At 43.7% G+C, this 12,012-nt stretch overlaps 1 protein-coding gene across 1 annotated transcript in view; it reads left to right on the forward strand.

The window, feature by feature from the left end:
• Window positions 1–12,012, forward strand: part of C7H6orf132 (chromosome 7 C6orf132 homolog) — a 44,588-nt gene that overhangs the window by 13,550 nt on the left and 19,026 nt on the right. Inside the window, exon 2 of the mRNA XM_036765829.1 lies at window positions 5,540–5,646. Coding sequence (XP_036621724.1) covers window positions 5,540–5,646 — 107 coding nt within the window. The remainder of the gene's footprint in view (window positions 1–5,539; window positions 5,647–12,012) is intronic.

Below are 12,012 nucleotides of genomic sequence, written 5' to 3' on the forward strand. Positions count from 1 at the left end.
CATACATTTAGAACCAGAAGGGATCTTAGGGACCAGAAAGGACCTCTATTCTCAATCCTTTCATTTAGAGATGAAGGATACAGAAGAAGGAAGCCCAGAGAGGCAAAGTAACTTGCCCAGGGTTACTTAGCTAATAAGTAAATGCAGTAGGATTTGAATCCAGTTTACCTGACTCCAAATCCAGTACTCTTTGGGTGCAAAAAGTTGGAAACTCTAATCTATTTTAATCTCAGTTATGTTCCTACTTCATGTTGGGAAAGTGATCTTAGGTTATTATTCCCTGATGTCAGTCTCTGAAATTGTTTGTCTTTCATTCTCGAAGAGGACCATGATTTCAGGAAGGTGATGCTATGACTTGCAAGTGAATTGGATTTAAGTGAGGGAGGGCTGTGCAAGGTCACCAGCCTCACTTTCTCCTCTGCAGCCATCTGGATCCAGTGGCAAAATATGGATCAGGACAACCGAAGATGGCCCTGGATGGAGTGGGACATCTTGGACTTTTTAAACTAAGGTCTTTAACAGGTCTCAGTTTAACTGAGGCAATGCCCAACCAGTGATTAAGGTTAGGTAAGAAATGAGACAGAGAATGGCCTCTTTTACCTAGTCAAAAAAAAAAATCAATCTGGGAGGGGAAGACCCTCAGGGTTTCTGGCCAAAACAGAAACAGTTGCTATTTACATTCACTCTGAGGCAATCCAGGTCCAAACCATGACCAAGTAGGGCTTGGCCTGGGACCAATTCTGTTGGCCAATCCTTGAGAGCCTGAGTGATTTGGGTTTAAGGCCCAAGGCTCTGTGCTTTTTCTTAATAAATATTTCAAGTGCCAAAAGAAAAGAGTTGAATTGGTTCAAAACAGTATACAAATAGGGGGATGCTTGAGGAAAAAAAGCAATTGATATGGTGGTAGACCAGACTGGAGAGAGAGAGGTAGAAAGTATGGCTGGGGTTTATGATGGTATTAAAGTTGAGTGAAGACTGTATATTCCCTAGTCAATGAGTTGACTTCAGGGTGGTCATAAACCAGGCCAGCTTGGTAATTTCCTCTATTTTGTTGCTGTTGCCAGTTATCTCTTGAGGACATATTCCAGGACTGGTCCATTCCATAGTTTGACTGAAAAGCATGAGGCTCTAAATAAGGATTGGAATAAGTGGGAACACTAGTTGCTTGGTAATAATAGCTGTTTGGGAACTCAGTTGTCTTCTGTCGTTTATGCAAATGACAGAAGTAATTCCAGGATTGGTTATCCATTTTAATTGCATGAGTAGTATTATTTGTCCAAGAAACTTGCTGCAATGTAATGCCAAGCCCAAACCTGGCCCATAAACCCCTAGGTTTCAGCAATCAAAATTTACATTGCTTTGAGCAGAACACCTGCAGGTAACGGTTTGATACCCTCTGTGGACAGAGGGAAGGGAAAGGAAGGAAGAAAGGGAGGGAGAGAGGGGGGGAGAGAGAGAGACAGAGAGAGAGAGAGAGAGAGAGAGAGAGAGAGAGAGAGATTGAGATTGACAAGTTCCAGTTGGGTCCCCAGTGGAGCAGGTCCTACTACTACTCCCAGAGGTTGTTTGTCCTTTGTTTTGGAAGAGGACCATGACATCAGGGAGGTGATGCTGTGACATAAAACTGAATTGGATTTAAGTGAGGCAGGGCTGTACAAAGTCACCGGCCTCACTTTCTCCTCTGGAGCCATCTAGGTCTAGTGGCAAGATAATAGTTCAGGATGACTGAGACTCACCCCCTTGTCTGAAATAAGTCTCTGAGGGAGGTTATTTTTCATCCTAGGCTGTGGGTGACGTAAAGAAAGCCCCGAACTTGAGTTCTCTAGTAAATATAACCTGGGGAAGTGTCCACACTACCAAGCTGAGCCCTGGTGGCATGGGGACTACCTGGAGGTAAACATAGAAAGACATCCAGAACTGTCTCTGAACTAAGAGTTTTTTTACTTGGCCCATCCAAATATGCTTCATGTGCTTCCCTGAAGGGTCACCTTCCCACTGCTTATAGAGTCCAGTCCAAACACCCTAGCAGCTCAAACCCCTACACAATCTGGCTTCAATCAATTTCTCTAGATTGGGCTCCCACTATTCCCCTGTGTGACTCCTGTGTTCAAGCTGGCCAGTCTCCTTATTCCCCTGATACTCTTGGTACTTCCCCAACTTCACTGCTGGATGCTTTTGTGCCTGGAACCCCCTTTTCCTCCCTCCTATCTACTTTTCCTAATCTTCCCATTCTTCAAGACCCAGCTCAGATCCTATGTTTTCCATAAAGACCAATTAATCTAGTTCACAGTAATTAATAGGATTATGGTCCTTTGAGATGGAAAGCATCTTAGTGATGATCTAGTCCAAAGCCTTCATTTGACCAGCAAGCCTTCATTCAACTGGCATTTATGGAATGCCTCCTATGTGTAAGGCCGTGCTCTAGGCACTAGAGAGGGAGGGGAAATATAAAGATGAAAAAGATAACTGGATTATAAACCAGAGAATTGGGACTGTGTTTGGTCTTTGTTTCCACTTGTACATAATAGCTGCTTAATAGGTATTTTTAAGATTCTATGTTGATAGAGATATAGTCCCTGATATCAAGAAGCTTGAGTAGAAAGGTGGCATGGTATGATAAGAGATAAGACCTGGGATCAAATCCTCCCTTCACCTCTCTAGGCCTTGGTTTCTTTATAAAATGAAGGGGCTGGAGTTGATGATCTCCTAGGTCCTTTGGCGGGGGTGGGGTGGGGCACAGTGAGCCTCCAGGCATGGAGTCAGGAAGACTTTATCTTCCTGAGTTCAAACTGGCCTCAGACACTTGCTAGCTGTGTGATCCTGGGTAAATCACTTAACCCTGTTTGCTTTTGAGCTGGTGGGAGCCAGGGGAAGGAGAGGGTAGCCATTAGGGAAGCCTTCATTTTAAGAGGTCCACATTAAAGGAAGATATGAATTCTGAAAAGGGAAGATGAGAGTGTGTTCCGGGCCATAGTGTGAGGGTAAATGTTTAACATCTGGCTCTCCCCACACACAAAAATTTGTATGAAGGAGATACTTTTAAGTTTAATCCAAATTATCAAGATTTACCCATCACTTTCTTAAGTCTAGACAATCAAGGAAACAGTAAATCAAGCTATAATTTATAGCATTTGCTGATTTCAGAGGTATAAATGCTCACACTGAAAATTTAACAATCAGCTCTCCCAAGCCAGTTTCAGCCAGCCCCAGCACTCCCCCCATTCCAAGTATTGGTGGGCAGCTTGTATAGAGAATTTTCCTGACAGGAAAATCTAGATTAACTAGAATACTTAGGAAATAGTCTATACTGAGCAGTTGAATTTTCTCCCTAACTGGAGATTAAGCCATCTGTTTCTACTCTTGTTGAGAATTTTCCAAGAGGTCTCCTTTTCTTAGTGCTATAGGGCTAACAAATGAAATTTTCCTTCGGTGACCTTGAATCTCTCAGAAGCGCTGGGACACCATTTGAGACAATAGAAAGGGCCCTGGGATGGGATTTCAGTCTAGATTCTGCTGCTTTACTATGTGACCTTAAGCAAGTGACTCTGAGCCTCAGTCTGTTGGCTTGCCCATAGTGGGAAGGTGGTCATTAGTATCATTATGGTATAGGAAGGGCAGTACTTTGGGATACTAATACTTACTAATATATGTGTTGGGGATAAACACATTTGCATGAAAGTAAGGTTCAGATTCTAAGTAGGGCAGGGTCTGGGAGGCCAGGAAGGAGGAGAGGGTTCTCATCTAATCAATCCCAGCTAGAAATTCAAGCACCTGAAAAAAAAAAAAACCCTTTCTTGTTTTTCTCTCTCTTTAGGAGATAAGCTTCAGCTAGGAAGTTGGGCTCGGTGTTTAGCTTTGCCCTCAGAAGGGCATTTGCAGGCTTGAAAGGGACAGACAGGTTATAAGTTTCATGAGGCTATAAAATCCCTAAAAGTTGAATTGCAGAGGATCTAGGGAAATTGGCCTGGACTAGAGCTATTAAGAGAGGAGTCATCAGGGGTTTTGTCCCAGGCAAACACAGTAGATGACAGAGAACAGGCTAGCCCTATGGCACAAGGCATAGCTGTCACTTGCTCCTCCCTTGCTAAGCCCCTGCCTCCTTTCTGGGTTGCACATCCCATCCTAAGCTTTTCCTGGGGGGTTGGAAAGTCAGGGATCATCGACCATGCATCAGCCTCTCTGGGGGCCTGGCTGCCCTCCCTGCCAGCCTGACCCAACTAGGGCCTAAGGTTCCCATCACCACCACCACCCTACCCCACCAACAACAATTGAGTTTGGCCCAGGGCCAGAATTTCCGGTTAAAGCTCTGGCTTTGACTTTATACCTCCCTGTCTCATCTATTAAACTAGGCCATCCATCCATCAGGGAATAGAGGAGTATTATTGTGTGGTAAGAAGTAATGAGGATGAGGAACTCAGAGAAATAGTGTGTATGAACTGAAAGGGAGCCAGCAGGACTGTGTACACAGTGAGTACAATGATGTTAATGAAAAGATTGCTAAAGGGAAGCTGGGCTCTGAGGAGCCAGAGAAAATGAAGGTTCCACGCCTCCCTCTTCTTAGCACAGAGGCAGCATGTTGTGATCTAGATGGGTTTGTGCTATCTGATATTTTTGTTTAACTGTTTTTCCTGGTTACAAGAGAAAGTTCAATATGTGTGCAGTGTCGGGGGTGGGAAGAGGGAGGGCTTGTGGTACATCCAGACGAATCTTACACCTGGGTTTGCTTCCTCTAACACTGTGTGACCGAGAGCAAGCTCTTTAACCTATCTCAGCCTCAAATATGGTTACAGGGGATATCAAGAACCCAAAAGGGGGCCTGGGACTGGGGGTGGGGGTGGGTGGGATTGGCTCCAACTTCGGAATTCGAGGACCTAAGTTCAAATCTTGTCTCTGCTACTTACTACCTTTGCGGCTTTGGGCAGATCACTTCCCTGAGACTCAGCTTCCTTATCTGTAAAATGAGGGAATTGAACTAGATGGCCTCTGAGTTCCCTTCCTGTTCTGTATCCTACTATGGACAGCCAGACACTGTGCCTAGGCCGGAGGGAAAGAAATATAAAACATAGTCCTTTCCCTCAAGGATCCTGTCTCTGACTCTCCATCTATATGAACGTTGGAAAATGGGAATGACCATAGCACCTACTGTGTTGTGAGTGTGAGATAATGCATGTAAAACTCTCTGTAAATAAGGGTTTAAGTTCTATATTTGAGCTGTTGTTATTATTTAAAACAAAAACCATCAATAAGACATTTTTTTTTTAATGTTTAAAGAAAAAAGCAACTGGACCAGGCCAGCTTCGGCCAACCCTACGGATTCTTTTAAACAGAGTGGTATGCATGTGTGTCCTTCTTCTTTCTTACCCTCTCAAGCCTGTTATGTAAGAGGAAATGATATTGTCTGAGTCAAATCAGGAGCTACCTCAGGACTCTAATTTCACCAGGACGGATTTGGAAACTTAGTGGGTTCATACCAATTGGGGGGTGCCCCAAAGTCTTTGATCTTCTAGCTCATCATCTCCCTCTCCTTTATCTCCTCCAGATGGAATTTATTATGGAGACAATCATTTTAATACAGTGAGTGAGTCAGGAACTGCCACCCTCAAGCCTCGGCCAAGAGTCCGCCCCCTGTTAACCTTCTTACCCCTGGTGAGTATGGAGTTCCAGCCTGCTGGAGTGTGGGCTGGCAGAGGAAGGTACCAGGCCTGCCGGCCTGAGGCTGAGGGGGTGGGAGCCACGTGGCTGCTGTGGTAGGCCCCTCCTACCCTTGACTTATGTGAGGTCATCTTTGTCCTTGGTGCCATTACCAGAGAAGGACAGCAGTCACTAAACATGAAGAAGTCGGCAACTAGCCACCTGGGCTTCTGGGTGAAGTCAGGTCAAGTCAACAAATATTTGTTAAACGCCTACTATGTGGCAAAGTGAATAGAATTCTGGGCCTGGAGTCAGGAAGACTCATCTTCTTGAGTTCAAATCTGGCCTCAGACACTTACTGTCTGTGTGACCCAGGGCAAGTCACTTAACCCTATTTGCTTTCATTCTTCATCTGTAAAATGAGCTGGAGAAGGAAATGGCAAACCACTCCAGTATCCTTGCCAAGAAAACCCCAAATGGGGTCATGAAGAGTTGGACACGACTGAAAAATGACTTAACAACAACCAGAAAAAATTGTTCTAGGCACATGCTCCTCAAGCACATAAAGAAAGGCAAAAACAAAACAAAGCAGAAATCTTTTGGTGTTGAGACAAGTACAAGGGAGGCTGGAGTGAGAGTTTGAGATGTGCACAGGAGAAGGGAGTGGTTGGGAACCTTGAACACCATGATGTAGGAAATAGATATTTTGTGAACTTGGATTTACATTAAATCAATCACTTCTAGAGGTTAGAAAGGCCTTCTTATTTTATTTTTCAACGTATTTGAAAGATATACTTTACCCTTATTCCTTCACTGCAGCACCCCCACCCCATCTACCCCGCCCCATATCCCCAGCCAAAAACAATCACCACTGGGTAATATCTATTTCAATTTCCAACTGAAGTCCCACCTCTTCTGTCTTGAATTTTTCCCATGTGTCGACATCTATCTATACAGATATGGATATAGATAGATAGATAAATAGATAGATATATCTTGTCTCCCCTCCTACATATATTTTTAAGTTCTTGGAAGGTGGGAACTGTGCCTTATTTTTTTTTTTTTTTGCTTCCTGGGCACAGAGCGGGCTTTGATTAGATAAATGTGTTTTGGATGATTGTCAATCAGTAAGCATTTATTAAGTGCCTAATATGTGCCAGGCATTGTACCAAGAGCTGGAGATTCAAAGAGAGGCAAAAGGCAGTCCTCACCCTTAAGGAGCTCCAAATCTAATGAGGGAGACAATGTGCAAAAAAAAAAAAAAAACATAAACAAGCTATGTACAGGATAAATAGGAAATGACCAACAGAGGGATAGCACCAGAATTGAGAGGACTTGGAAAAGGTTTCCTATGAAAGGTGGGATTTTTAGCTGGGAAATGAAGGAAGCCAGAGAAGCCATGAAGAGATGAAGAGAAAGAGCAATCCAAGCAAGGTGCCCAGCCAGAGAAATTTCTGGGAGCTAGAGAAAAAGCCTGGATTGTGAAGGCATTTGGATTTTTGGTGGGAAGGAGAATTGATTTGTGCCTCCCTGATGGTGGTGATCACTTCCCAGGGTGGATCAGGCCCTACAAGATATATTGACTACTAGTATTGATCCCAAAAGACTTGGGAGAGAGCTAACTCCTGCCTTCCCAGCTCAACCGTCCATTTGGGTCTAACCCACGTCAGTGGTTGTGTGTAGTTGATGGTGACTCACTCTTGTGAGGCTGTAGACAGGACTCCCAGCAGAGTAATGCTTAGCCTAGTTTGCAAGTCAGGTTTAGAGTCCTAAAGCGCTAACTCCTTACTGGAAAAAATGCTTTTTTAAGGCTCTGCCCTTTCCTGGGAGACTGAATCCTCCTTAAGGGGATGGGCACTGTGAGCAAATTCTACTGTGCACCCATCCAACATTCTCCTCCCAAATTTTTGTCCAGGTGACAAATCTGATCACTACACTATACGTCAATGGCTCTTTCAAAGGGTCACAAAGAAGGCAGGAAAAGAAAAGAGGAAAGGGGGTGTTGGAGCATTGATTTTGGAGTCAAAGGATCTGAATTCAAATCCTACCTCTGACAAGACCTGTGTGATCTTGGGAAACTCAATGTCACTAAGGCATAGTTTCTCCATCTGTAAAAATGACAGGGTTGGATTAGAGAGCCTCTGAAGGCCCTTCTGCCTCTGGATCTATGACTCTGTGTGTAATATAGGAGGAATATTCACTGTCAGCCCTAATCTCATGATGATAAAGGAAGTAGATGGGATGACTATATATAAACCTTAGGTTGTTTATTTTTTCTAAGCAGCTTGTTAGAGCCTCTTTTTCTCCCTTTTGTGATTCCCTCCTCAGCTATGTGGTCCACTAAGCAGTGAAAACCCATCTTTCTCTGTCCACAGATCCAAAGTACCCTAAGGACACTTCTGCTCTCTGGATTACAGAGGGACCCTGGGTTAAACTGAGGGGTTTGGACTAGATGAACTCTGCTTTCCTTATCAAATCCCTTCTCATCACCCTGCCTGGGCAATGGGGCAGTGAGAAGGGCAGCTACACACACACAAACACACACACTGTCAAGTCATGTTAGTCTTCTTTCATTGCCCTGGGCTGGGGGCAGGTAGAGTAACTGGATTGATGCCCAGGGCCCTGCCTACTTGCTCACTTGGAAGTTGACACCAAGTTGGCAGTGCCAGTTTTGCAGCATGGTTCTCACACTCACTAGAAACCTCCTCAAGGCTTCTCTGGCATGGGGTGGGAGGGGAGAAGAAAAGAAAGAGCCAAGTACAGGGCATAAAAGGAGGGAAAAGGGGCAGAGTTGCTACCAAGAATATTTGGGATGATTGGTGTGTTGGGGTAGGTGGAAAGAGAAGTCTCTTTCACTGGGGACTATCCCATTCCCCTTTTCTGGATACTTCCACCAGTTATAGGGCAACCCTCTTTCTGACAAGGAGGAGAAACTGGGGCAGAATGAGCCTGGCAATAGGGAGAAAAGGATGGGAACCAGCCATCCTTCCCCTCTCCCCTAAAGTTTTAGGTTTTTTTCCATTTGAAGTGGGGACAAGAGGAGAAAGAACCATGATGCCAAGAGTAGCCATAGAAAATTTGTTCCTCAACCAGCCTTAGCCAAGTGACTGAGAAGATCTATGTTAAATTAGAGATATTTTAGCAGCTGAGATGGTTCTGAGAGCAGCAGCTAGGTGGCACAGTGAATAGAGTGTCAGGGGTCAGGAAGACTCATCTTCCTGATTTCATATCTGACCTAGACACTTTAGCTGTATAACCTGGGCAAGTCACTTAACCCTGTTTGCCTCAGTTTCCTTATCTGCAAAATAACTTGGAGAAGGAAATGGCAAACCACTCCAGTATCTTTGCTAAGAAAATCCCAGATGGGGTCACAAGTCACTTAACCTTGTTTGCCTCAGTTTCCTCATCTGTAAAAGTTGCTGAAGAAGGAAATGGCAAACCACTCCAGTATCTTTGCCAAGAAAACTCCAGATGGGATCGCAAGTCAAAGAAAGATCTAGGTTCAAATGTCGTCTCATACTTCCTATCTATGTGACCCTGGGAAAGTCACTTAACCTCATCTGCCTCAGTTTCCTCATCTGTAAAATGAGCCAGAGAAGGAAATGGCAAAACATTCCAGTATCTTTGCCAAGAAAATCCCAAATGAGGTCACAGAGAGTCGGATATGACAGAAATAACTGAACAACAATAAAAATTGTTCTGAGAACTCCTGTAGGTCACCTGTATGACCTTGGGCAAGTCACTTCTCTCAGGCTTTCATTTTCCTCATCTGTAAAACAAGGGTCATGAGACTCCTCCAAGACTAAGTCTACAATCCTATGAACTTCAGCATGAGAAGCCTAGAATTCATTGTATCTTATTATAGCCCACCCTCCCATTTGGAGCTTCCTGGTGAAAATAGACCAAGTGTTACTGGGATTGCACCAATAAGTTGGAGATGAGTATGTACTTTCCCTTACTGGGGGCACCTCTCCAGATCCAGACCAAACCATCCCCAAATGAGGTATAGGCAGAGAATTAAACATTTAATACCAATGTGATATAAGGAACTGGCCAGACAGGTCCTCAGTGCCTGGGGCAGTGAGAGCACTTCAGTCACCCCACCCTCTCTGAGTCAGGCTGGATAATAGTTTGGGAGGGGGGGGTGTCCTGGGCTGTGCCCCGAAGGTGTCACTCTGATCACCCCATCCACTCTGGACCATTATCTCTGCTTAATAGCCACTGGAATGGGGAAACCAGAATCAGATGGAGCCCCACCGTACCCTGCTATTTCTTTTCTTAATAGATTTTTATTCAGTCCTTGGTTTTTTCCATCACCTAGATTTTCCCCAGAGCCATCTCTTATAACAAAGAATTTTGAAAAGGAAGTACAGGAAGAAGAGGGGAAAAATTAGCAAAACCTATCAGTCTATCAAAAAGATCTGATGCCATTCGCAATGTTCTACCACCATCTTGATTCCCCACCAACAGCACTCTGCTCCGGCCTTCTGCAGAGAAGTGGGAGGAGATATCTTTTTTTATTTCTTATTTGGGACTAAGCTTACTTCATATATAGAGCTTACTCAGGCTCTGTTGGAGTTTGGGTAGAGGCGGCAATCTTGATTTTGGCTGGTAATATAGTTAATATGATCTGGTGTGAGCGAAGAGTGAGGGAACCCTAGGGTAAGGCACTACTTTTGCTGGGAGGGAGTGCTGTACTTCTGAGCCCACCTCCCCAGATAGGCTGCTGTTTCCTGGGGTCCTGGCTCTATGACAGAGAAATTATATCCAGAATTATACTGGTAAATGTTTAAGAACCAGTTCTTTGGGTGGAAAAAAAAGTAAGCATAACACACTTTTAAATTTAATCTGTATATTAACATTTTCTTCATCACTTTCTTAAGTCTAGAAAAGCAACAAAACAAATCAAACTGACATATATATATATATATATATATACATACTCATGCTGAAAATTTAGAAATTGGTTCCTTTCTGGCTCCAGTAGATCCTTGGTTATATCCCACTTGTGAATTATCTAAGCATCCTGGTTGCTCCTCCTCTTTCTGTCTAGTAGCCATTGGAGAAAAAAGACATGGAGAGAAAATGGGAACTAGAATCCTCTAGTGAATAGAAAAATGAGGAAAGGGGGCAATTAGTAATTTGGAAGTGGTTTGAGGTAAAGGGGTGTATCTCTTTTCAAAAAATGCATTTGATTAAGGCAGAGATTGCAATCATGATCTCAGACAAGACGACAATAAAAAAAATTGACTGAAAAGGAGAGAAAAAGGGAACTGCATTTTGCTTAAAGGCACTATAGACAGTGAACTAATATCAATACTTAGGCACTGAATGGTACAGCATCTAAATACTTAAAGGAAAAGCTCATTGAATTACAGAAGAAATTGATAGTAGGACTATAAAAGTGAGGGGCCTCAATGTTACCCCTCTCAGAGCTAGAAAAATCTAACCAAAATAATATAAACAAAAAAAGTTAAGAGCCCAGATAGAATTTGAGAAAAGTCAGATATGCCAGGCCTGTGGAGATTACTGAATGGGAACAGAAAGTAGTATACTTCTTTCTCACCTTTACAAAAATTGACTATGTACTAGGGCATTAAAAAAACACACAAATGTACGGAAAAGCAAAATTCATGAATTAGCAGCAGAGATGCTTTTTGGCATGTGGAAGGGCATCTGCCCTTCATTTGTTCTCCATGGGCCCTGGCCTTTTTTATTCTGCCCCCTTCTCCAGTTTGGCATCACCACCCCTCACCAGGTGGTATTGACCCAAACTGGGAAAACAATGATTTTTTTTTTCACCCAGTAGTGATGAAAAGCCTTGCCATCAGTACTAGGTTTGAGGGAAGAGGCACTCTGATATCTATGGTCTTCACTTGAGCAGCTAGATGATCTAGCAGATAGAGTGCTGGACCTAGAGTCAGGAAGACCTGAGTTCAAATCCAGCCTCACAAACTAACTGTATCACCCTGGGCAAGTCAGTAACTTCTGTCTGCTTCCATTTCCATGACTGTAAAATTATAAAATAATAGCACCTGACTCTCAGAGTTGTTGTGGGAACCAAGTGAGATAATATGTTTAAAGTACTTAGCGTAGCACTGGTACGTAATAGGCACTTAATAAATGCTTCTTTCCTTCCTCCTTCTTGGGATAAACCTCTTCCCAGGCCAAATGAACTATGTCAAGGGACAGGATGGGAATTTTTCAATTCAAGGCTCTTTCCCTTATGTTCCTCTACCCCCCAGGCCAGTGTAGACAAGTTGTTCCTCCCTCTGGAGCCTGAATGGGTGGCACAGGGCAGGGTAGCCAAGGGTGTGGGATCTGGTGGAAAGAGCACCTGTGGCTATGATGTCCAGCCAAGCCTCTACCTACCAACCAATC

The sequence above is a fragment of the Trichosurus vulpecula genome, chromosome 7 (genome assembly GCF_011100635.1).
Source record: "Trichosurus vulpecula isolate mTriVul1 chromosome 7, mTriVul1.pri, whole genome shotgun sequence".
Taxonomy (NCBI): domain Eukaryota; kingdom Metazoa; phylum Chordata; class Mammalia; order Diprotodontia; family Phalangeridae; genus Trichosurus; species Trichosurus vulpecula.